Source organism: Phlebotomus papatasi, chromosome 1 (genome assembly GCF_024763615.1).
Source record: "Phlebotomus papatasi isolate M1 chromosome 1, Ppap_2.1, whole genome shotgun sequence".
In the NCBI taxonomy this organism is placed as follows: Eukaryota; Metazoa; Arthropoda; class Insecta; order Diptera; family Psychodidae; genus Phlebotomus; species Phlebotomus papatasi.
The window spans coordinates 49840682-49867622 of record NC_077222.1 but is presented as its reverse complement, the minus strand read 5'-3'; the positions used below and the strand labels follow the sequence as shown (position 1 = coordinate 49867622).

General features: G+C 33.0%; 1 protein-coding gene across 2 annotated transcripts in view; it reads left to right on the top strand.

Moving 5' to 3' along the window:
* Nucleotides 1-793: 793 nt before the first annotated feature.
* Nucleotides 794-26941, top strand: part of LOC129804912 (insulin-like growth factor 2 mRNA-binding protein 1) — a 90424-nt gene continuing 64276 nt past the window's right edge. The window contains exons 1-2 of one of the 2 annotated variants that reach the window (XM_055852729.1): nt 794-1014; nt 6001-6067. In XM_055852729.1, the coding sequence (XP_055708704.1) occupies nt 990-1014; nt 6001-6067 (92 nt within the window). In that variant the 5' untranslated portion in view covers nt 794-989. The remainder of the gene's footprint in view (nt 1015-6000; nt 6068-26941) is intronic. The other variant, XM_055852697.1, reaches the window with a different exon arrangement.

The following is a 26941-nucleotide window of genomic DNA, read 5'->3' as shown; positions in this document are numbered from 1 at the left end:
AATACATGTACAGTGAAAAAAAAAACTATTGGATTTTTCCGCTGGAATATTTGGGTTAAATTGACTTGTGAATGAAACTTTGGGAGTGTTTTAGGAATTTTGAGGATCAAACCTATCAGAATTGATGATAAATTGTTAAGTAAATTAACTAAATGACCTATTTGCCGGGTATTTACTTAGGTTGTATTTTTCAGTAATCTGGTAGGATGTTCTAGAATTTTCATTTGGATGGAAAAAATTGATGGAAAATTGCAATATTGGGAGGATAAAATTTTAAATGTTGGCAAAATGTAGCTGTAGTGGGTAGAAAAAGTAATTTTGGTTTAACTTACATTGCTCTTATGTATTTTTCGCCATAATTAATAATGTCACCTCAGGTTTAAAATATAGTGCTTGAAAGAGAAGGCTATATGTTTAGTATTGGGGGAATGTGGTTTTGTCTCTGTCACACGCTTCTTAAATTGTGTGCGTGGCCGCGTCAAAAACGCCCCATATATTTTGCCTACGGTATTAATACCCACACGCCTTGTGGAAGTTGAATTTTTCCGGGTGGCAGAAAATATATAGGAGCCTATTGGGGAGACCAGCTGAGCGATTTTAATTGAATTCGTTAGCTAAGAATCTTGGCTTAAAAAGCCCCCTTTCTCAATTGACTGGGAAAAGGGCCTTTTTGCACCCTTTGAAATATCTCTGTGTAGTTTTGAACATATTTCCCGGTAGAAAGGGAATCACGTGAATGACCACAGAAAATTTCTGGAAGACTCTCAATGTGTGGGCATTGAAGACTGGGGGCAAAAATATTGTGTGAGGTGCCCCAGCGACCATTAGAATATTTTTTTCCTCCTATAGTGCAAGCCCAAAAGCCGGTGATTCTTAGTGTTTATTGTTGAGAATCTTGATTAAATTTGTATGTTAAGTGCATTAATCGTTTTCAAACGACAACCACTGATCAATAATTGAGTGAATTGAAGGAAAGTTGAACGAGATAAATGATGAATGGGAAAAATGCAACAGGTTTGTACTCTCCTCTTGGTTAAATGTCAAAAGAGATGAGTCGACGATTGTGGAGTAATTTCATTGGGTAAAGTCTTCGTGGTTGAGTTGCAATTGGAACCCGGTGCAACCAAGTTCAATTGCAATCTCCACGAAACGTGCGTGCCATGCAATTGGCTTTCATTGCGCACGTGGTGATTTACCCCGCAAATTTATGGGAAAAATCGCCTACCGCCAAAAATACCATTCTCTCTCACGAGGCATGACGTATAAGAATATTTTTGACAGGCGGACATTTTCATAGAAGCACACACAACATCGAGAATTATGCCCCAAAAACGAGTCTACACCAGATTTGGCGCTAAAGAACCCTCGACCCGTTCTCAAATTCCCACCACAATTTTCCCTTTTTTTTTCAAAATAAATTTACTCCTGCAATGTACTGATAAACTCACGTTCATCTTCAAAAATTCCATATATCTTTAATCCCCAAACTTCATTGAATTAACCAATTTTTGGGGATAAACTTGAACTTTTACAGTGAATCATTATTCTCCGTACAAGGACCAAAAACCTCATGAACTTCCTGAGTAACAATTCAGCGAGATTCAGAGGAAATTGACAAAATTCCATCTACACCCCCGCACCACTTCCCTCGCATTAAAAAACGGCCAAGTCACGCGTTTAACATGGCGGTTCTACATGCTATATACATTGAAAAGCTCCAAGGTCGCCAAAAATTCCACATCAGTGACTGTGAGCTTTTTTGATGCTCCCTGCAAGAACCTCGTTAATCAATTCCCTCCCTTTTTCGCGCCAAATTTTCTCTACTCTTTATTAACGTTTGGGGAGAAGTGCTCGCCACCCTCTCGCCTCCCGCCGAAAAAATAAAAGAAAAGACATCAATGGCAGAAAGTTGGGGTCTTTGCACCATGAGAATATCTCCTCGATTCTTGATACATTAAGTCCATGTGAAATTCTGAGCCACACACGCGACGTGCAGAGCAATTTAAGAACGAATTCGAGGAAGTGGCAGATGTGTTGACTCGAAACGTTTGCCGAGTCTCATTTTTGGGCACATTTCTCACTGCCACAGTCAAATAGGAGGATGCACTGAAAATTCACTAAGAATTGAGAAGACCATCCATCATGTCTGTGGGCTGTGGAGTGAATTCCCTCGTACCTTTTGCCAGATAAAACACACAGGGATATCAGTCAATAGATTTCTCAGATTAGCTTCTCCAAAAAGTAAATTTACCAATAGCATGCACTCAGGCAAAATTGCAATGAAAAATAAATTTTTAAAAAGATTGCATATTTGATCAGTAAAATATTTCATTTTAGGCATTAAAAATAATGTGAAATTGATCATAAACCATATCCTAGGTCTCAAAACGATTTATAACTCCCTAGTTTTACTTTTCGCAAGAATAATTCACTATTTTCATGCATTACAAAATTAACAGCTTAAAGTTTGAAATTTGATTTTTATTCTGAAAATTATAATCGAAACTCAATCAATGAAAATTTTGCATTTCATTGAAATGAACAATCTTAATGAAAAATATAAATAACTTTATTTTCAAAGGTATATCGAACCACAATTAAAATTATCCAGTCGCGATACTTACAGTTTACCTGCGAAAAATTATTAGGTTTATTAAAAAAAATGCCAGTAAATGTTTTTAGTTAGAAATACAAAAAAGAATATAATTGTGAAATGATTTTTTTTATTTTTTGAATAGAAAGAGATATCACAGGAACAATCAAAATTATCAAATCCTACTGTATCATTTGCTCTTTGCTTAAATATTAATTCGGTCTTAAAAAGAAAATCCGTATTTTTTGTTAATTTTATCTTTAAAGTTTCATATATGCTTAATTCGGAGGCAGACAAAATCCCGAAAGCCAAAATTCCAAAAGCCAAAATCCCGAACCTGAAAGGGATGAAATTAATATGGAGGATAATGTGTAGAATAATTTGCCAAGACACAGAAAATTTCCCTCTGCCTTTCCAGCAAACGCGGGTGCAATCGTGGGAGTAGTTATGACACTTTTAAAAATTCGAGATTTTGGCCCATTCAGGATTTTGGCTTTCGGAATTTTGGCTCAGTCAAAATTTTGGTTTCGGGATTTTGACCCAGGAGCCGTTTAATTACCTTAACTGAAGCTAAACCGCAACGGTTTTGATAATAAAAGAAGTTTAAATGAGATATCAAAGGAGAATGGTCAAAACTATATGGGCGCTGGTCCCGGAATCGCCACAAATGAGAGTAGGCACATTTTGTAGATACTGATATAAGATTAAAAGATTGCCGGGAACCAGGACGATAAACGCTGGGAGTCCTTGTAAAGAAGCCTTTATCCTTCCGAAAAATCACTGTTTTGACAACGAATTACGCAAGAACGACTAAAGCGATCTTGATCAAACTCGGTATAGAGTCAGTGTATGACTTAAACTTTTTATCCATGCATACCACCCCCTCCCGCCACCCTCCGTTCAGATAGCCCCTATACAAAATGAGAGCACTTTACCTTACTATTTCTTCCTGAGAAGAGGTACAAAGCTGAAATACGGCATGCGAACAAGGCTTAAAGAAGACTTTTTAACCATGCATTTGCATACCAAACCTTTTTTCCATCACCCCTTCTGGTAGCCCCCATATAAAATGAGAGCATTTTACCTTACAATTAGTTTCTAAGAGGACGTAAAAAGCTACAATTCGTCATGGGAACAAAGCTTAGGGAAACTTTAACTATGCATACCACCCCGTCCAACACCCACCTGTTTGATAGTCCCAATATAGAAAGAATACCTTCGCACAAATTGTTATTAATGCACTGAATTGCAAATTACTACAATTTCTGAAGATGTAGACAATAAATTGAGAAGCAACTCCAAAAACTTGATTACAATATCAAAAAATTCACCACTAATTCCAATTAGATTATACAATGAGGATTTGTTTCTTTCTTTCGCGTACCAACAGATCTTAACAAGGGAGAAAAATGAAATATAAAAAAAAAACAATCTATAAATGCATCTAGAAAATGATTGTTTATATTATTAGTTATTAAATTTTTTCATTCAGTCAAGTTTGATCAAAAAATTCTTCGTGAAAATACCTCTTCTCATAAAGGAATTATAAAGCAAAATGCTCTCATTTTGTATGATGGCTATCAGAATGGAGGGTGGGGGGGGGGGTGGAATATTTAACAGGCTGTAAAATGAAAATCATTTTTATTATAATTTATTCAAAATTGAATCATGTCAGAGAAAATTGTCAGTAAGAAGTGAGAGACAAGAATTGGTAAAAAATTTGTGGCAACCTTCATTTCGGAAATTCGTAAATAATATTCAATTCATTATCAATTCAGTATTTCCTAAGATTTTTCATTTTTGTTTTGTTTTTTTTTTGTATTTTTGAATCTTTTACTGATCAAAAGTACTTTCCACTAACAAAGAATAACTACACAACAATAAATTTTTAATAACCATCTTGACTAAATTCTTTTTCAAAATATTCTAAAAGTAGAAAATCTTTTAAATTTTTATGCAAATTTATAATTTCTAACTAGAATTTCTGAAGCTTTCTGAAACTTACAATTTTCAATTTCTGTCTAAAGATTTAAAATTTTTAGTAACCATAGTAAAAAATATATATTTTTTTTTACTTTTTTAAATTAGTTTTTTCGATTTATCAGACAAATAAATTTCTTGAACTTTCAAATATTTGGAAATAATGCTTCTTTTTAGGCTTAAAAATAGTAAGTAAAAACATTTAATTCTAGTCAAACGAAAAACATTATAGAAAAAGGCTTTCAGGCTTCTGAAAGCCTTCCCATAGTTGATTTTTGCAATAATACAGCCTTTCACTTTATAGACCAATGTTTTATTGATTTTTAAGGATTTCAAAATCATTTATTGAATTGATCAGGGAGTGAATTGGGAGGGATCATTGAATTGATCATTTTTTTTAATCAGTAAATAATTAGTAAATTTCACAGTAAATAATTAAAAATAGTTAGTAAAAAATGAATAAGTTATTATAAAACCCCTTAAATTAGACCGACAACGTTATAATGAATTATAACTACATCAATCTCATCCCTTTTTTAAGAGTTTTTCACTATTTTTTGGTTAGGTATATAACATTTAATATGACCGTTACCGTTACGATTTATTTATATTATTAGCCGAATTTAATTTTTTACTGGCAATATCTACCACATATTGCACAATTTGTTGCAGCTCTAATTTGTCCTACTTCAAAGAAACCTTTGAGGAATATTTGTAATTGTGGGAAAAATATTAAATGTTCTAACTTATAATTTACAGTTCAAATTGCACAAGAATTAAGTCATTATTCTACTTATTAGGAGGAAGGTGGGGTACCTTTGAATTGGGCCAACTTTGAAATTGGGCTTTTTTGTCTTATTTTTAAATGGAATTCAGCTTTATTAAGGACTAGTTTTATTTAAAAACGGGAGAACAAAGCCCAATTTCAAATCTGCCGCAGTTGAAAGGTGCCCCATTTCTTTCCCTTAATAATTTTTAGTAAGTAAGAGAAATATAGAAATATTTATTGTGAGGATTTAAATATTCAATTGAGATGTTTTTAACTACAGTTGATATTGCCAACATGTAATTTACTTAAAATAATATTTCAGCTAATATCGTCTTAGTTATTTACTGATTAAAATCTATTTTTCAACTCACTAAACAGATTTTTTTAGGGACTTGAAAATTAAACGAATGTAATAAACTTTTTGAAAGACTTCATAATGTTCCTAACTTCATTGAACTTAACATTCAAAATAATATGTCTGACGTGCGATAAATATGATTATTCTTCATTGTGAATTCCATAGGACAATAAATGTGAGCTCATTAAGATTATATTTCAGAAGTAATAAATTTAATATTAAGTACGAAATTTCGCAAAATTATATTCTCCTCCGCACATGTAATGCCATTAAAATCCAATATATTTTCACAATTTTCAGGTTACTACATGGCGCCAGCCTATTTCCCCCCTCAGTCGGGAGATTCATCAGCCTACAAGCGTTCCAAGTAAGTAATTTGCAGGCTTTTCTTACCAATTTAATCATCCAATTAACGCACGTGTATATATAACTTTATTGCCATCACATTGCGTTTTAGGCGTAACTAAATTTTAATTTTATAACACATTTAATTTTTTTGACGATGATTCTTACTTCCACAAACGTGCAATGATTTTTCTTTTGGGCAAAAGGTGGTCAAAAGTCAGAAGTTTTGCAAGTTTTTTGAATTGGAAAAGAATGAAAGAATGAATGTGCTTGAAGGAAAAGAGAAAAATCAAAAAATTACTTCACGTATCGCAAAGGCATCAAAAATGGTGAGATTGAGGTGGAAAAAGTGTGAGCATTAAGTACTAAATTGCAATGTTGTATTAAATACCCTTTATAGAGAGTTCATACGAAACATCAAGAATATTTATCAGCGGCCACCAAAAAAAAGGGAAGTTATTTAGAATTTTTCTTCTCAATCATTTTCCCCCATGGCCCTTTCATTTCGAAACCTTTTTGATATTCCGCATGTATATTTTATTGGATGTTTTTATTGCCTTTATTTTGTACACAAATAAAAATTTCTCTGGCAATTTTTCCTTTGGGGTGTCCCGTCCTGGGAGACGGGTACATTTTAGCCGACATGTCAAGGTGGGATAAGAAAGTAAAAAGAATTTTTCGGTGGAAGTCAGAGGAGTTAGTGCAGAAAGAAGAACGGAACTAAAAAGGGAGTTGAGAGTAGAAGCTTCTTTTGCCTTGGCATTGACCAAAAGTTCTTTAAAAAGGAGTTTTGGAAAATAATGAAAAAAAAACAAAAAAAAAATCAAGCATAGCATAGCGATATAGTATGCTTCAACTAACAGTTGTCCAATTACAATTTGTCTTGCACCTGTCTGTTGGTGTTTCTTCTACCATTTCGAGAGCAATAGGCGAAAAAGTATTAAAAAAGTGAAATTAAATTAATGCCCTTCCTCACAATATGTATAGCAAATATTTTTTGGCCAAAAAGCCAAAAGAACCAGTTGCAATATGCATAGACAACGAGGTGTACACAATGATGAGACCTATTTAATGGGGACTTGTCCTTATTTCTTGTGCCCAAAAATATACCGATGGAGAACAAGGGATAACAGGGCCACCATAACGTTGGTACAACATGTTAGAATAATTTACAATAGGATATTATATATACATACATAGTAAGTGAGAATATTCTTGCTTCACATCCATAATTTGCCCCAATATTGGACACGCGTTCCCTCTTTCTCTCCCAAATAGATGTTTGGCATGAAATTGAGATGTTAATTTAGAAAACCACGAGATATATTTATGACAAATTTTCCCTGGTCATTTTCGGGTGTTCCCGAGGGAGCCTCTGGGCATTTTCTGCGGTGCTCCCGGAGAACTGAAGAAGTTGTCCCAAGAACTTAATTGTTAAAGTGTGCATCATTTTCTGTCCCTGCACTTGCACCTCGATATGTGTGACTGCTGCAGGAGAAACTCCGTTCAGTGATCACCTGTTTCAAATAACACTCCCTTATGATTGTTATGTATATGTTCAGTGAAGAATACAATTAAATTTTTAAGTGAGCGCATGTAGTGCAGTTTTTCTGGCATTTCCCCTCAGTTTAATTCAAGATGATCCATTTTTTGGGGTATGGAAAAGTCTGTGACATTTTTTTTAAAGCGACCCCTTTTCATGACAATGGGTTACCTGTTTTACTGTTACCACTAATTTTATCTTTGCTAATACAAGAAATGAGCCATAAAATTTGGGATCAACCATCAATTTAAATAGATGTCTGTTATTTTAGTTCCAATTTTACAAAATGGAGAAAATAAGAACTTTGGGGGTCTTCTAGAATCTTCGTTTGGTATCTCTAACCATTTGGCTTTATAAGGATTATAGTAATATATTAGCAAGTAAATGGTAGTAGGATAATCGAAGAAATTTTCGAAAGGCAAATTCATTTGATGTGGATCAACTTACTAGGATAATTAACACATGTATTTCTTAGTCGTTAAGACTATATTGCAAAGTAATGATGAACATAACTACTAGGCAAACTAAGCCTTTTCCTTACCCCCATAATATATCCAAAACTTAATATACCCAGTGATTTACACTATAATATCTGAATTTAATTGGTTTGTAACCAGGACGATTTCATCTGCTTGACAGAATATCTGAATGCTAAAAGATCTGCAATTCGTGGCAATTTCATGCAAAAGTGGGGTATTTCCCGAGTAGTAAAAATCAAGCTTAATTTGAACCTTTGAATACAAGACAAAAACATTTTGATTACTACACAGAAAAAAGTATTTCGTAAAATTGATCGTAAAAGTTTGTAGTTTTTCACAAACATTTTGACACTTATTTTTTGTTCTTTTTACAAATATTATGATCGTGCATTTTTGTTTGTATGGCAAAAATTTACGAACAAATGACAAAATTTTACAAACTATTTTCTGCCTGTTACGAACATTTACGAACAAATGTTTGTTAATGGCTCCGGCACACCTTTTAGATCGGGAAAATTCCATGAAATCAAAATTCACATCCCTTTCTTTCTTACACGTTTTGCATATGTCTGACTTATTCTTTTGCACTCCAAATTTGATTAAACTAAATTCAAATTGGTCTGATGTTTAAATGAAGAAGAAGAGTTCGAAAGAGTGGGATAGACATATGCAAAACGGGTGAGAAAGAAAGGAATGTGAATTTCGACTTCATGAAATTTTCCGGATCAAAAAGGTGTGCCGGAGCCATAAGGAACAAATAATGCTCGTCAAATGATTATATTTCGAACAATGTTTGTGAAATAATTACACTATTCTAAGTACGGACTTGTTTGTGTGTTATACGATTTACGAACATTTCGTAATTCCTCAGTAGAAATTCATAAACATTTAAGAACAACTTTACAAAATATTTCCTTACTGTGAATGCAATTTTTTTGCCTTAAAGGTTGTTCTCGATGCTAAAACTGCATCGGTTAAAATAGGGGATAAACAATACGACAACATTTGGAACATTATTAATTAACATTAAAAAATAACATATTTTATATGTACATTTTTTATAATTTTCAATTTTCTTCTCGGAAATTTAATATTTAAAATTGATTCGATTTTTTAGACAAACAACTTATTGAGATTTCTCCATGAATGTTCATAATTTTAAATATAAGTATTATTATTGAACTCGTAGACTGCCCTATGACCTATCTTACTCACGTAATTTTAGAATTTTTCAGCATATTCACGACTGTCTTAGAATTCTTCTAGTTCTAGGTATATAATTATTATCATAGATCAATAAAAAGGCCATTTCAATTATGGTACTTCGATGTACAATACGCAATAGTTCTAAAAGTTTTAAGTTTTAATAAATTTCAGAAACTAAACCCTATGTGTACGTACAGTTCTCTGGTGATGATTTCATAAACTTTGTGTATTCTAGAAAGTTTGAGGAATCTTTATCACCTTTCACTTTCAACTTCAATAATAATTAATTTCTGACTACCATAACCGATCTTTTAAAAATATAAAGACGAGAAACAGGTTTGCATAGATTCTAGGTATAAAATTATATTTTATTTGGTAAAATATTAAGAATTCCTGAGAAGGATTGAATTTAAGAAAAAAGAAAAGTAATTATACAAATAATTTTTGGAAAATTTTTTTGGAAGCGACCATCAGTAAAATAGTTGATTAAAATGGTTTGCTTTTAAGAAACTGCCTCAGTTTATCAAAGTCCAGGGATTTTGCATTCTTTTTTGGAATTATAGCAATAAAATCATCTTCATCGACATCTCCCTTTAAGTAATTTGCAAACAGGATAAAAAAATCCTATAAATCCTTTAGTTAAAAAATAGTGTGAGAAACAGCCACTGTTTGTCTTCCCGATTATAAATGAGGCCAGAGGCAGTTTAAGGGTTGAGTCTGGGTCTGGAGTTCTCAATTCCTTTCGAGACATTTTATTTCAATATTTCTATTGGCCATACCGTGAATTTTATTGTTGCTCTTCATCCAATTTATGTTTGAAAGTTTTTATTATGCCATTTTATTATATTTAGTACGAATCTTCCTCCTTTCTTTCTTCTTCTTCTCTCTTCTTTTTTTTTTAATTCAATTTTGTTTGCTATAATTGTGTCCGTTTTAATAACAACAAATAAAATTTGCAGCTGACGCTTTTATATTCTGACCAGAAGAGTTGAAGAGCCGAAAAAATTGTTGGATAGTTTCCTTTTTACTTTGCTCCATGTTTCCTTTGCTATTGAATATTGCATCGTTGATATTGTTTGGCTCATGTTGCAATGTCTTGCATTTTATTAGACATTAGATGGGCATTTTTGAATACTTTTATTTCTGAATTTGCTTCATGAAGTTCTAAAGAGCCCTCTCTATCCCAATCTCTTATTCCCTTTCTTTTGCCCACCGTCAAATGCACAACTTGTGCAACATCTGTTCTTTTTGCAATTTACTTCGATATTACAAGGGAAATTATTTAAATTGAATGTGTTATGAGTGTAAAATCTTACTTAGGTATAGTGTAGAAGGAGATACACTGGCCAAAATTTTTAGTGTGGAATTCACTAAAATAATTTGTGAAAAATTTAAAAATTCTGGCTCGTTATGAAAAAGCTAAAAGATATTTAAATGACCGTTTGAAGAAGATGCCTTTTTTCAAAGCTCCTTAATTGATGTACAATTAAAACTAATTGGTTATTGCTCATTAATGCTTTTTGGTGGAAGACAGGGTTGCGAAGTTAGGCTCGCGAGTGCCGAAAATGTGAGACAGGGCCGATGGAAGCCCTCGATGGTAAGTCAATGGTGGTTCCGTCTTCGTCAGGTCATCGAACAGATAACTGCGCCAGAATGAACTGATGGGTAATGTTTTGGGGACGGGACGATCGACCAGATGCCACTTCTTCGGCGCGCACATTGTCGCGTGCTCCTCTTTTCTCTTCAGCTAATTAGGCGGATTGCGGGTAAACGAGGGTAGTCTACTTCCCCGAATGCATTAATATCCGTCAAAGAGATCATTTTCACGAAAATTTTCCTCCACCCAATGCAATAAATAATATTTTGTCATGTACTTATTATGACCTGACCCCCTACTTAAGTCAATTTCCTTAATCTCACATCCATTCACCTTTACCAAATGTAAGCGCCAAATTGGATAAAGACATTTAATCAAATCGAGAATAGAAAAAAAAACGGATTAAGAAATATATTCTACAATGTAGCAGAAGCGTGAAACACTTTTGCATATAATGGAGATACATAGTGGCGAAAAAAATTTAAAAAAAAATTTGGCCATTTATGTAAATATTGCAAAAGGAGAGGGTGAAGTTTGTTGAACTTGAATTCGCCACACGAATTCCTCATTTTGGGACGAATAAATTTACCTCGTCGAAATTGTTATACTTCCAAATTCATGGGTCGCGCTTCTCTTTTTCCATATTCGTGAGTTTCCTGTTGAACAGGGGTTGTCTAAGAATTTCAAATTTTTCTCGGTACAGACAGAGCACATACATATAGCATTGTGGGTGCAATGGTTTTAAAGACGGAGCGTAGGGATCCAATTGATTGCACCTTAGTGTATGATCAAGGGAAAAGACATTGAAGACCGATTCTAGCAGATGTACTTCAGACTGGTCTGTTAAGAAACAAAAAAGTAAACAAAACGATAGGCATTCTTCCTTATACTGTAAGAGCTATTCGAGAATCGTTTGAATTAATATTTAAAAATTGCAATAATTTTTGAACCTCAAATTTCTTATTTAATATTTTGCGTAAGAATAAAAAGAAATCCTAATATGTTATAAATTTTATGTAATAATCTTTCAACTTATCTCTTATCTCTTTCTCGGAAAAAGTTGTATTGTAACAGAAAGGTTGATGGTATAGATGAAATTTAAATGTTATACCCGAAAAAAATTGAAAGAACAAAGAAACGGGATATTTCTCTGTATTACTTTACCGAACTAAAGCTTTTTACGTTAACAAAGTAAAACTTATGTAATACCTGCGTAAGATCAGGTTATGTTGGTATATTTTTAAGCGCTATATAAGGGATTCCACAGATTTAATAGTACATGTCCGGAATATTTTTCAGTAATTTCAAAGAAATCGGATTTAAACTCAAAGCTTATTAGAAGTCCTTTCATATGCTTTATTATATTTTGATTACAAATTTTATGCCCTAAATTGTATTGTATTTATTTTCATCTTGCATTTCATATTTCCCACCTCCCATGCGTCCATTGACGTCTTAGCGTTGGTGACCAACCTCCAGAGTGAAAACGATGGAAAACTCCTTCACAGGTTGTATAAGTCGTTTTTACAATAATTTCATACATAAATGGTATCTTTTGGAATGGGAAATGTCAAGCAAGAGACAAAGGCCAGGCTGGTACAGCCGTATGGCATTTAATATAATAAATAAAGTTTAAAGAAATAACAAAAAGGTATTTTAAATATAAATATAGTAAGTAATAAATAAATAAATAAGTTATACGATAAACAGAATATCAAAGGAAACAAATATGAGGTGTGGATTAAATCAGAAGCTCACAAAATACATTCGCGAAACAGCACCCACCCACGTAAAGTGCACGAAAAGCACAATAGCTAATAATAAGTAACATACAGAAGACTAAGCTTAGATTAAGATACGGGAAAGTGAGACCAAGCCCAAAGGCGAAAAACCTCCAAAGACCCCTCAGCAAACATGACACCCACCCAAATCCACCCCCCAGACACCCCATCAGTAGTACCCCGGAGCCAAGTCACCCCCGAAAAGGGAATCACATGCCCAAACTTCACAATTAGGGGAAAGAACCCAGTGAAGCCGGGGAAGAAACCACCTCAGCTTAGGAACATGACCATACTCATCGCACTGGGACATAACAAAACTGTCCAAGGTAACAGACCCCGTACATAAGGCGCACCAAGAAATGTCCAGGACGATAGGCGAGAGAGTGTCAGCAAGCAGAGAATATCAAGGGGTACCCCAAGGTGAATGAGCCAACCTTCCCGTAGTATACACATAGACGGATGTGAGCATCTGCTCAATCAATCCAAGATCAGCCGAGAAAAGCCAGGCTTTAACCCTCCCACCAACAAATGGACAGATCAATTTTGTGGCATTATTAATTACTAGAGGTAGAAGGTAGTTTAGAGACCTCTTGAACAATTGCGATTTGGGGAATGGAACGAATAACCTGTCCCTGCTCCCCACCCTATTCTCCCTAAAATATTGCATGTGATGTCCACTGCACTTGAAAAAAAAATCCGTAACCTAATGGACTCAGGCTGATCCTCAAGAATATTCAGCACGTAAAATTTAGCGGTTAATAATCAAGTAAAGCTAAGAAAATTCTAATCTATGATGGTACGCCTTCAATATAAAATTTATACCGCTAAATTTTTTTGTTTAGGATCAGCCTGAGTACTACCAAGACTTTGACTGGTCTTTTAAAGGTCTTATAATGAGAATTTTATGTTGAAAGTCCTTTAAAAATTTTTAAACCCCTTAAGAGTGCGTCACTTTACTTTTAGCAAACTCAGGAGCGGAAGCAAGAGCGCTATAATTCTCTTGGTTATGCTCTAGACTCACTTACGACTTAAGCCAATAGATATTTTAATGTAATTATAGTCAAAATTATGACCGCAGATTATATTTCCAACAGTTTCTGACTAATCCGGTTCTCGGGTTAAGGCGAGAAACGGTTTAGTTAGTAGGAAACTGATAGGAATTTAGTCAAATCATTATTTTGATTGTAATTACGTTAAGCTGTCTTTAGACTTAAGTTGTAAGTGTGTCTAGGGCATAAGAGTTCCATAATGCGTTGTTTGGTTCTATAACGTCTTTTTTAGACAATACTACAAGACGATATTAAGAAATAATGCTTCTTGACTTAATTAAAGGAAAAACTTGTCATTAGGAAAAACTTGTAATTTGTTCAGGACTTTGTTAAATTTTCAATTTGATAAAACTTTAATAAAGCTTTGTGGTTTAAAGTTGTCTTTCAATTGCAATAACCTTTGAATATGTGTCTTTAATTTTAAATTTTTATAATTAAAAGTCCTTCATCTAAAAAGGAAAAAAAAGAAATACAGCGTTTATCATAAAAGTTATAACTTGATTTATAAATAATCCTTGTTATATTTACTACAGAGCGGTACAAAAGTGCAGTGGCAAAGGATAACTGGTTTTAAATTTTAATATTGAAAGATACAAAAAAATTTACATTGTATGTAGAATATTAAATCAATCATAAGATCAGGCGAGAAGAAACAAAATATTTACTACGATAAAAAAAATCACCTTGTCCTTGTAACAGAGTAAGACAGATTGCAATTAGTTAACAGTTGAGCTTCAGAAAAGTTCAGAAGTTGCTGCTCAGTTGCATTTGTCGCGTTTAATAAGATTGCATTTAATTTGATAATTTCATGTAAAGTGCAAAAGAAATGTCACTCCATGCAGTATGTTTTCTTTTATTCCATACTCGTGAAATTCTGTACAATTTCCTTTTCTGTTAATTTGTTGTGCGGTGCTGGGTGCTGAAGAAAATTATAATTGTGTCCCATGTTGTACATTTTGATATATTATCGCATTTAACTTTTCAAAAGTAATCATAAGTGGCGCAACAAGGTGTATGTATTATTTGTTGCCCAATAAGTGCATTCATCACATACTCAAAGAGGATTCCGCGGGGACAAGATATAAAATTCATGACCAAGTAGCACATTCCATGAAGGCTTCATCGCAATTGTCGTTATCATCTTCCGAGTAAGCAATTTACCTTTTATCTCATCATATATTTCTCACTGAATTTTATTGCTCCAACTCAGAAAAGAGAACTTTATATATAATCCACCGATTTTAAGTTACTCATATATTTTTGACTCTTCATCCCTTAATAGTGATACGTCTGAGGGTTGATGATTCCCTAGATTTCTGGGAGTTCTTGGTAGCCGAGTTAAAACCACGCGCACTCCTTCAGACGTACTTTTATTTTGACAACTTAAACCTATCAACAGTATCAAAAAACAATATTGCCAACTTAACAAAACTAAAGTATTTGAATTGACCGTTAATTCATATTATGATATTGAGACATATCAAATAGGTTTTGGAAAAATGTCTGACTTTTCGTATTTCGTATTGTGTGAGTATCTATAAATGGTTATTCTTTTAATATGTTACTGTTTTCTATCCTTTTTAAAGTTTTTCTCTTCAAAATTGCCCTTCCAAAACAATTCTCGTTTGGTTAATTTCGAAAACTCCTCCAAATATATCTTTCGTTTTAGAATACGTTACGTGAGTAGGCTAGGTGAACATTATCATCAGGTGAATTTTATCTATCATTGTCTAAAATTACACGTGTCGAGTAATTACTTTACAATTATACAGGAAGTGTTGTTGGAAGAGATAATATTCCTATGATAAAATTCTCCATTTTGACATTTCTAAATTTAAAATTTAACCTTTATAGATGGCTTGTTTCTTGACCGATACGATCAATAAAGGATTCATTCGAAACGTTTTGAAATTTCTAATAGAACGATCTTAGATAACCAATAATAAATCGCTAATTAAACTTATTTGTTGATTGCGAGCACTTTGCGAATTTTCCTTCGCCATAGTTTTTTTTTATTTAAACCTTTTTTGTGCTCCTTACCTTTACGATGCTCTCTTCTTTTTGCGGATGCCTCTCCTTTCTTTTCTTTCTTTCCTTTTGTGCCTTCTGAGGAGTGATGCCACCGAATCTGAGTGTCTTGTGTGCAAAAGCTCAAAACTGTGCTCGGTTTCTGAATGCGAAAGGTTGTATGCAGTTTTCTTTTTTTATGCTGGGTGCTCCTTCCATCTGTATTTATTCATTTCTTTTGTATATCTCAAAAAGTGCACGCGCCCCAAAAGTTGCATCTGCGCTCGTTTCAACCAAAACCAATTAGAATCAAAAATGAAGTGAAGAAGCATTCACTGCAATTGCTTGTCTCTTTCGCACCGACAAGATAAATTCTTATAGTGGATTTGACTTTTTGGGATCATGATATGGTCAAATGCAAAGAGAACTACATACAATGTTGACCAATAGAGCGGTGGATGCACTCCAGTCTTACTGCAAAGAGGTGATTGTATACACAGAAAAATGATATTTAATGCAATATACAATTAAAGTGTTGAATTTTAATTTGCTCCTCACCGTTTGCCAAAAAGTGCCTTCCTAATTTTCCCTGATCAAATATTTCAAGCCACACAACTTGGCAAAAGTGTTATTAATTTTTTTTTTGGTAAGTGTATCCTGACATTGCGTGCAGATGAGTTTGAAGGCCTGACTTTACAATATAAATAATATTTCTTCTTTTTCATCTGTGTACAAAGCATAGAATTCGCCAAACTTCACAGAGAAAAATAACAGTTTAGCCATATTGATTGAGGGTCATTAATCTTTTCCACCAATTGCGGAATGAAATTATTCTGTAATATGATCGAGATATGATATTTGAGAAGCAATCTCTCTTTCAGACACTCTTATGCTATTCTTTTCAATGTATTGACAGTACATATACAATGTATTTGCTTAATGAAAATTCAATGAGATTGCAAAGTTATAAAAGGAAATGTAAATGGTTTTAAGTGTTTTATGAAATATTGCATAGCACCAAACTCCATTCCTTCTGCCTTGTAGTACTTTAGCTTTAACCTTACGATTAGGAAGAGAATATATTATAGTTTTTTTCATTGCTCGAACTACAGAGAGAGAGAGTAGTATATTGCAATCCTTCAATTTTGAGTTACAGTAGACTCTCTCTCAAATGGGCATTTGGGGCGAAATTCCATCCGGTTTATCGATAGATTTGGGCGTCAAAGCCTTTGTAAATTCCAAAAAAAGCGCTCATTTATAAAGAATCACGATAAAATAGTAAGAACTGCAGAGAATTTGAGCAAATTAGCTTTATAATTAAACGTGAAAATTGTCAATAACATTTTTCGCCCGATTGAAAAAGAGCCGATTGAGCGAGAGTCTACTGTATACAGGGAAAAGCGGGGACTTTTGAAATTGGGGCACCTTTGAAATTGGGATTTTTCACCTACACTGTGAGAAATCCGAAAAAGTTAAAATAACGTTCCAGAAATGTTAATTTTACCTTGCATTATTGATCCGAAATCGGTGTAAATATTACCCTTTTTAGGTGTATTAGGGGTTAAAGTTACCCTTTTTCATGTTAATTTTACCCTTAAAGAGGTGTAAAATTAACATTAAAAAATGTTGATATATTTTTACACCTAAAAAGTGTTAAAATTAATTTTTTCTCAGTGTATGTATAAGTGGAACTGAGTCATATCATAACGTAATTTAGCTTCTCAATCTGTTTGTGAAGCTAAATTAACACGATAAGGCTCAATTTTGTTTAAAAATTAGTGAAAAATCACAATTTCAAAGGTGGCCCACTCCCCCTATATATTTCAACTCCTTACCTCCTCTAAGGAGTTGTATTGGTAGAATTTTGGAAATCTGAAGTTTCGACTTTTTTTTGGCGTCATTCTGTGTCTAATGAACCGGTTCATAATCGATAACTAAATTTTATACGAAATTCAAATATATTACTCGTGACGTTTTGGGCAATATTTTGAGTAATTTATGAATCGGTTCAAATCGATGGTGAACCGGTAATGAACCGGTTATAAACCGATAAGTAATTTTCGTCCGAAAATCAATTTAAAATTATTTTGTATGAACTCTTGAGTGATTTATGAATCCGTTCAAAACGGTTGAGAACCGGTATACGATAAATGATCCAATAGTATTTTTGGGGTATAAACTAACTCACGAGTTCGAGCACTTCGCAAAGCCTGGGCCTTTTTGCCTCCCCTTTTTTTATACAGAAGAGACGTTGTCTCTGTCAATCTCTGTGGAATTAAAGTATATTGAAGCTCAATAAATGTAATTCGAGCATCTTTAATGCAAGTAGGGGGAGGCTTTGAACTTTCGCACACAAAAATGATGCTCAAGTTCAGTGATTTTTTCTGACTACCATGCAAACCGTATGAATTCTCCAACTATGCCAAAAAAATGTCTTACTTATAAGGTTCATAATCCCTCCACACAAAATCCCAGGAAATCCTTAGATTTTCCTCCAGAGGAAAATGAAAATTTAATGACGATTTGTCCGATAGATGAATCAAGTTTCTATTTTCGCACACGATTCACGCCATCATTGAACACCCCATTTTCACCGTAAATTTTGCACCGGACACTAAAAGTTGCACATCATTGTTTAAAGGGAACTCTAATCTACTTGATTAAACCATTTTTATAAGGAATAAAACATTTTAATATCACTTTTTTGGAACTTTTCTGAGAGATGTTTTATTGACACTAAAAACCATTTTTTAGCTTGATTCTACGAGAATTTCACTCCGGAAACGGTTAAATCTGATGAATACTTTCTTGAAATGTCCAAATATCACCAAATTTACACGAATCAATAAGTTTTTAAAGCTAAAAATTGACTAAAACTCTGCAAGCGAGAAGACCACACAGGATTCCACCATTCCTCCGCGAAGCCGGATATGCACAAAAACGTTTGAATGCGCATCATTGAAGATTTCTCTGTTCCTGCAGCTGCAGGAATCGGGATTTAGCACAGATATTGAGCTTCAGCAGGTGAACAGGCTAAAATTTTCACAAAACAGCTTCTCACGGACAATTTTTTTTGTTTGATTTGAAAAACAACACAAAAGTGAGGTTATGTCAAAGATTGTCAAAAACCAGTTGTAAACTGTATGAGCTTATTGCAGATGTGATTCTTTCATTGCACATTCAGTTTGTGCAAGCTTGAAAAATATTTTTATATCAAAGAAATGCAAAATTGCTTAATAATTACTCTACTGCAGCCTATTTGAGTCAAATTACTTCTTGTTTATCAACTTTACGATTTTTAAGTTTTCCTCTTTAGTGGTGGATCAAATCGGTAGATTACAATAGATGTGAATATGAGGGATCGCATCTAAAATGAAGTTTCTTGGAAAATGTGAGAGAAGCCATGTCTTCTATGTGCGATCGATGAATCTGAGTCAAGTTTGTGAATTTTGTTCCACCCACAAAAAGTACCTGTTCAGCCTAAAAGATTTTTACATAAATCTGATTCCTAATAACCCTTCAACCCTCTGTGATAGTAGTTTTTCAGAAAAGTGATATTAATTCTGCACAATCGTATGAAATATTGCACAGCAAAATTACAGTTTTGGATCTGTTTTTATTTTTTGCTTCCTGAAACTAGGAAAAAAGGATTAGACTCTCATTTTTTTCAGGAAAGATGGGATTTAAGGTTAGCTATTACAATATATAGCCATATGTGAGATTCATAAAGGAATATGGGAGAAATATGAAGTGTCTGAAGGTAGCGTATGTGCGAACGATCAAAGCCTCCCCCTAAATTTGTGAGGACTTACGGCGTTATCACACTTGCACATTAAAATTTTAATGTGATTCACTTTAATTGTCAATTGTGAGCGTCCAAATATGTTATTTGTCTCTTTGAGTCACTTAATATTTGGGGTTTTTCTATTTATTGATAAAGAAGTGGACTTGGCCTGCAAAAATAAGTTTAAATTTACCTAAAGCATGAATATTTTTCACATTAAAAAATTAAAGAGAAAATCGCATTAATTTTTCGCATTAATGCTATAAATCAATTTATATTAAATTTTGTGGGCCAAGTCTACCTTTTTATCAACAAATAGATCAAATTTTGAATACAAAATGATTCAAAAACACAAATTACACATTTGGACTCTCACCAGCGACAATTAACGTGAATCATATTAAAATTTTAATGTGCAAGTGTGATAACACAGTTAAAACAATCTTTATTTACAATCCTTTCTAGAATCATTAATTAGCAACAAGTATAGGATTTGTCCTTTTAACTCAAGATAGGAAACATTGTCATACACATATACACACCAAAAAGTTCTTCCTGAACTGAAAAACTGATAACAATATTTTCATTATACAGTAAAAATTTGATTTTTTACGTCGCATTACTGGTTTCTTAAGAAAATGTTCTACTTAACGTGTTTGGTATGTTGTTGGGGATGTTGGGAAGTTGGGTTACTCGGAATAATAAGGTGTGAAATAAATTCTCAATAATAGAAAATTTATAGCAATTATTACGATAATTACTTGATTTTTCCAAAAATATATAGAGTTATTCTCACAAATTTTTAAAATTGCAGTTTCTCGCAATGTTTCATGATTTTTCCCGGATCTAATGAATATATAGATGGTGTGGGATAATTTGAGTGAAAGAAATGGCAATTGATTGGTATAGTCAGTGTGTGTCAAATGGTCAAAATTATAGCATCAACTTGTATAATTGTCATCGATTAGAGATCACAAGTGTAATTGCAGTAATTGATCTTGAAAATGCACGCGCGCGCTGATCACATGTTCCGAACACCAATCACGCGCTCTTCTGCATTTAACATTACACCACACGTTCCTTTGCCCAAAAACTTTCCACCTCACCCTCTTTCCCAAGTAATATTGCTAAAAGCACATACTGGGCACCAGACTGACCAGTACCCGGACATCCAAATACATTCGCGTGTGAGTGCTTATGCCGAACGAAAAGAAGGAAACGCATATGAAATTGTGTCCAATATCGCACTTATGAAAGTGTACCGGCTAAATCATTTAACACTAAAACTACCGACTGTTTTAGGTTGTTTTTCCTAGCGCGCTCGGTTAAATAACAGACAACGGTATAGGGTAGGATACTCAACAAATTTTTCTTGGAAAAAAAGAAAAAAATTAAATTTAAACACAAGAAAAAATATTACACGCATATTTTAAGAAATTCATAAAGTTTAATAATGAAATTGTACTGTTTAAATATGTGTTAATTTTTTAAAATTTTAAACCGGTTAATTTGACCAGGCTTTGGTAGATTTAGTTTTAATAGAGTTTAGTCGATTTTTTGTTTGTTAGGGAGCATTATTTGCAAAATTAATTAAACTCAACTGAATTATAAGGGTATGTTTGTGGTATGTGGATGTATTCCCATTCATTTTTTCCATTAATATCTTAATATTTTTGAAAATTCTAATGAAAACCAACATCAAAAAATTAAATTACCATTATCAAAACAATCAATTTATTTAAATTTTCAGCATACTGGCTATTTATATTTACAGTTATGTGTTTGTTTTACCAGACTGTAATTAAGTTTTTTTCAGAATCTTACTCAGGCAATGCTTGTTATAATTAAAGGTTGTTCTAAATTTTCTCTTAAATGACATAAGAAATTGATATTCAAAGAGTTCCTCTATGAATATCTTTAAGAAAAAACAGTGTTGAATTGTTGCATTCTTCTCACAAAAGTGAAAAAAAAATTATTGCTTTCTTTTAGTTGCTGTAAAGAAGAAAAAAAATTATAGCAGAAACATTAAACGTCAAATTCCTAAGAACTTTTCGTCATATATCATTTTTTTAAAGACTTTTTTGCTTGAACTCCACAAAATCGAGAGAGTATATCGCTCATTGGAAATTACAAGGGGTCAACTCACTTTTTTGCGATTTTGAGATTCTAATGTACTTAGAAAGACAATTTGATGAATTTTAAAATGATATAAGTCATTAAATTTCGTTATTAGAAAAGTTTTTCAGAATTTTAATCTTTTTGATTACTTGCATAATTTTGTTTGCAGTAAAGGGGCACAAAATATATTCATCGTTCAAATTTTTGTGAAACAGGAGACTAACTCAAGCAAGTTGATCCCTTGTCATTTTAATTTCAGCAAAATTTGCACATCATTTAGAACGAAAAGGAGCTAACTCATTAAAAAACATATTTTGAAAGGTAAAAATATAAAAGTTTCGATGTTTATATTAGTGCTCATAAAAATAGAAAAGAAATAAATTGTTTTTGTTCAGTCATTAAATTGAGTTACTTATTTAGACAAAGTTGAATCTTTCATGCTGTCTCCTGAAAAATGGCCGAAAATTAGTTGGCCCCTTGCAATTTCTAAGGAGCGATATATAATCTCTCGATTTTTTCGAGTCCACCCCCTCCCTAAAATTGCTACCTTTTATCCCCCGGGGACCATTTTTCAACATAGGGGGAAGTGAGGCACCTTTGAAATTTGGATTTTCACCTATTTTTAAATAAAATTGAGCCTCATCGTGATATAATTTAGCTTCTTAATCTGTTTGTGCAACTAAATTATATCACAATAAGGCTCAATTTTATTTAAAAATAAGTGAAAAATCCCAATTTCAAAGGTGCCCCACTTCCCCCTACAGTGTGGCCAAAATAATAGAATCACTTCTGAAAACCAAACTTTTTACTTTTATGACGTTTTTTTCTAATAAATAGAAAATTTATGTTTAAATAATTACCTTATGTCGAAAAAATACAGTTCTGGCCGCAGAAAGTTTGTATACTGACACAAACAACATCAATAGTGAAGTTCTGTTTGGACAAAAAAATACATATATAGTCAAGTTAATAATCATAAACTGAAATTCATTTCGGATATTTGAAAAATAACAAAATTTTAATGTAATGTTACTAATTATAATAAGGCTCATGCCTATGGTACCAATCCCGATGTGCTTATTCCTGGGACAGGCTTCAAAATCTTCTCGTTATTTGTTTATAAAGTTATGTTAAAAGTTTGTTAATAAAACAAACAAACGAATAACATCTTCTCCATTAAGTTTTTTTTTTTTTTTTAATTTTCCATTGCATATAAAAAAATTGAATTATTTTCAACAAGCCCTTGCAAACTTAACTTTTGTAAAATGTTCTTGTCAGAGTAGAAAGTTGGATGTAGGACTTAAAAATTGGTCTATATTATATATGTCGCCATACCATTACATTTTCACAAGTGCGATATCGGAAGAGACATACATGTGTACCTGTAGTATATCATCTGAAGCTTTTCCACACACCTCTTTAGAATTTTGTCATGCACAGACTCATTGTACGCATCCTCGACGGCAAAAGGTGTGCATTGGTGCACTCTCTGCAATTGCATAGTTGCATTAAAGTGCATGTGCATCAATGTATGCAAAAGGTATGGGCATTTAGTGTATTGTGTTAGTTCGACAGCGAGTGACCTGAGCAAAGAAGGGCTCCAGGTTAAGAAAAAAAAACATTCCTTCAACATTAAACACTGCACATATGCATTGCAGAGAAAATGTGCAATGTAAATAAGTGCACTTGATGACCAACACTTACGCACTTTGGCCAAGAGGGACGCGAGCAATCCAAGAGCAATTCGCGTGCGCTCGACTCTTGAGTAATGCTTGACCACCAGATATTAGCCCAATGTCTTTCGCAACTCGTGCCCAGGATTGGAAGAAGGGTCACTGATGGTGCTGCTTTAAACATTTGCGGAGATTGATTGATAATATTTCTTTTTATTTGTTTTTACAATTGCACCCAATGATACAGTAATTTTTTGCATTTCTCTTTTTCTTGGAGAATTGAACGCTTTTTTTTGCTTCATTTCTTTTTCGTCAGATAATAATTCAATTTACAGAACCAGTAATTTTACCTCTGCGGGATGTCTTTTAAAAAAAAAAGCAAGAAAAACTTAATGTAATGAGCAAATTGGGTAATGAGGAAAATTAAAAGATCACTTTCGGTAATTTGTACGTACATGCAATCTGAAAATGAGATAATAAAAGCATTCAACTGGCATAACGTGTCTTCCTGATTCCGATGAAATTCTCATGACCTGTCAAGCTACAGGACAGCCCAAATATTGTTCAGCGCATTCGATCCAGGAATCAATAAAATAGCACTTTCCTCAAAGTCCAGTGGAAACTAATAAATATATTGCAAGAATTGGCAAGAACACTTCCTCACCCTCGAGGGATTTACGGTTTGTTCAAATTAAATTCCCCAACGTTCGAACATTCCTGCGTGCTTGGAAAAAATTTGGCTTCTTATATCGCTAAAGCGCCCCAGTAAATTGGAGTACATCAGACATAATTTTCAATTGAAAATTTGTCTTCATTAGGCTTAAATAGTGAATTTGCGTGAGAATGTATGTTTCACATGGCCACTGCAACCAATTTGATTCAGCATTTCCATTCAGATGGTCATCAGATTTTTAATGTGGTCATGTTTACAATTAAAAATGGGCATTGATCACGGCAGAATGCTCTTCATTTTGTCCAAAAATATACCCCAAAACTTTATATTATCTTTTTCATTGCTCTTTATATTCAATTTAATTGCATTGTGGCTAAAATTTCGGCAAATTTAGAGGTGTGGAGCTACTAAGTTATCTTAAAGTTATTAAATTAATTATCCCCTACTGTCAACGTTAAAAGAATTTGTAACAAATTGGTGTGAGTGCATCATTAAATTACAAAGTATTTAATTTTTATGTAACTGTTTTAAAACAGGAATTAAAAGATTTCTAATAATCTCTAATCATGATAATGTATAATTATTTTTTACAGAAAATTCAATGTATGTATGAAATTAGTCACAGCAATACCTTTCAATTGTAAAAACCAAGATTTAGACACTTACAAAAAGATATTTTCCTTCATGCTATCCTTTATAATGAATATAGGAATTATTAGAAAGAAAATGGCATATACCATTGATGTAGTTCTCCATAGATGTCCGATGTAGTGAAGTAAAGGATAAATAATAACAGATATCAACTAAGGATTTATATACACTGAGAAAAAAAAGAGGGTGCGATTAACTTTTTTTTCCTCATAACTTCAACACTTTTTAGGTGTAAAAATATATCAACATTTTTTAATGTTAATTTTACACTTTTCTAAGTGTAAAATTAACATGAAAAAGAGTTAATTTAATCCCTAATACACCTAAAAAGGGTAATATTTACACCGATTTCGGATCAATACTGCAGGGTAAAATTAACATTTCCGGAATGTTATTTTAACTTTTTCGGATTTCTCTCAGTGTAGGACCCATAATGGACCACAAACCAGTTAAAGTTTCACTGGGGATTCTTTCAAAGGAACCATGGCCCAAAACGATACTTTTATTCCGAGGTGTGCAAGAACCGTTGAATCCGAATAAACGTCAAAATAAGTTTGTTCAGATAGCGTTTGACCATTGATGTACACGTTTTATTTGACGTTTGTTCGGTTTCAAACGGTTCTTGTGGTTCTTGCACACCTTTGCTTTTACTAATTAAAAAATAACTTCAATGATCCAATTAAGAATCCAATTAAGAAGGATAGTTGCAAAGTTTCCTTAATTTGATCACTGGTAAAAATGAAAGAATCAAATTGAATCATATTTGATCCTTTTTAAAAGGATGGATCATATTTGATCCTTTGAAGGGATCACTAGTGTCTCTTGAAATTTTGTACGCATGTTTATCACGTTAGATTATGTTTTATCGCAAACTTATTACTCACATCATATTTCTCTCATCCGAGCGAACACCAATAACTTTTCAATTGCTTTTATTCGTTTATTACGGAGTTAAATAAATGTCGAAACAAGGATACTTTCAAAGGATCCTCTGTGATCCTTTTATTTTTACCAGGAGAGCTGACCATAAAAAGTAAAGTAAATAGAACAAACACTCTGCAAAGAGTGAGAGACCAGTTGCCTTCCAGTAATCAAAATGGCAAGAATGCCACTGAAATGCCTTTTATCTATGACGAGGGGGTGGTGTTTCGGATACATTTATATATGTATTTTGAAGAATATTCATCACAGAAGATCGTCAGAATAATGCACAGTTCCAGGAGTATCGGTCAGCAAGAATAAACAAAAATCGATGTGACGAAATTGGTTGTAAGAGTCTTCCCTTGATTAGTTTTAGTTCGCTGGCTGATTTGAAAGCACCATTCGCTGATGAATTAAAAGGTTTCCGAAATTGATCCTTTTGAAAGTATTATTATTGTTATTAATAGTTGAAATGAACATTTTGAAAAGATGTATCACAATGTAATTCATCAATGGATCAATAGATTCATTGGATTGAAAATCGACATTTCGAATAATCGATTTTATTTCGGTTCATCGGTACATCGAATAATCGGTTAATATTATTGTGTTGTTTTCAGTTGTTTTTTTTTGTTGTTGTGCGAAGAAATTCGATTTATGATTCGATTTATGAATGATAGGGCATTCTAAGAACCGAAAGTGAAATCTTTTGCCAGAACCTTAGATATTTATATAATATTATCAACCCTCATCTCATTAACGGGATTCACGTCTAATGTTTAGCTATATTTTACTTTTATGAATTCTAAAATAAGGTTTATGAAATAAAATTAATTTTTTGATAATAAGAAACACGGATTTGACCTAGATCCTTCTCCTCCTTTATTACTAGGACAACGTTTCGGAGCTTGTTGGCCCGAGGATAATAAAGGAGGAGAAGGATCTAGGTCAAATCCGTGTTTCTTATTATCAAAAAATTAATCTACTGACCGATCATCTAATAAAATTAATTTTATTTATTTATATTTTATTTTATTAAATATACAGACAATTTAAGTAAGTGTTCCAATTTCAATTTAATTGCTATATCTTTAATTCAGAGTATATAATTATAAATATTAAACAGAGGTTTAAAACAGAAGAATATAGATTTAGGTGACTTTTACTTAATGAATGATATTTGTCAGATTATCAATATTTAGAATAGAGCTATTAAACGCTATCATTAACTGAATTTAAACTTTCTAAAACTAGTTTAGCTGTTGGATTACTGTGTGAGGCGATATGCGGCAGTTCTCGATAAATTTCGATTGAAGTTTATCGAAGAAGGAGTCGATCATTTGAACATTTGCCAGTTTGTGCAAACGGTATGTTGAATAAATAAAATTGATTAAATATTATATATTGAGGACAA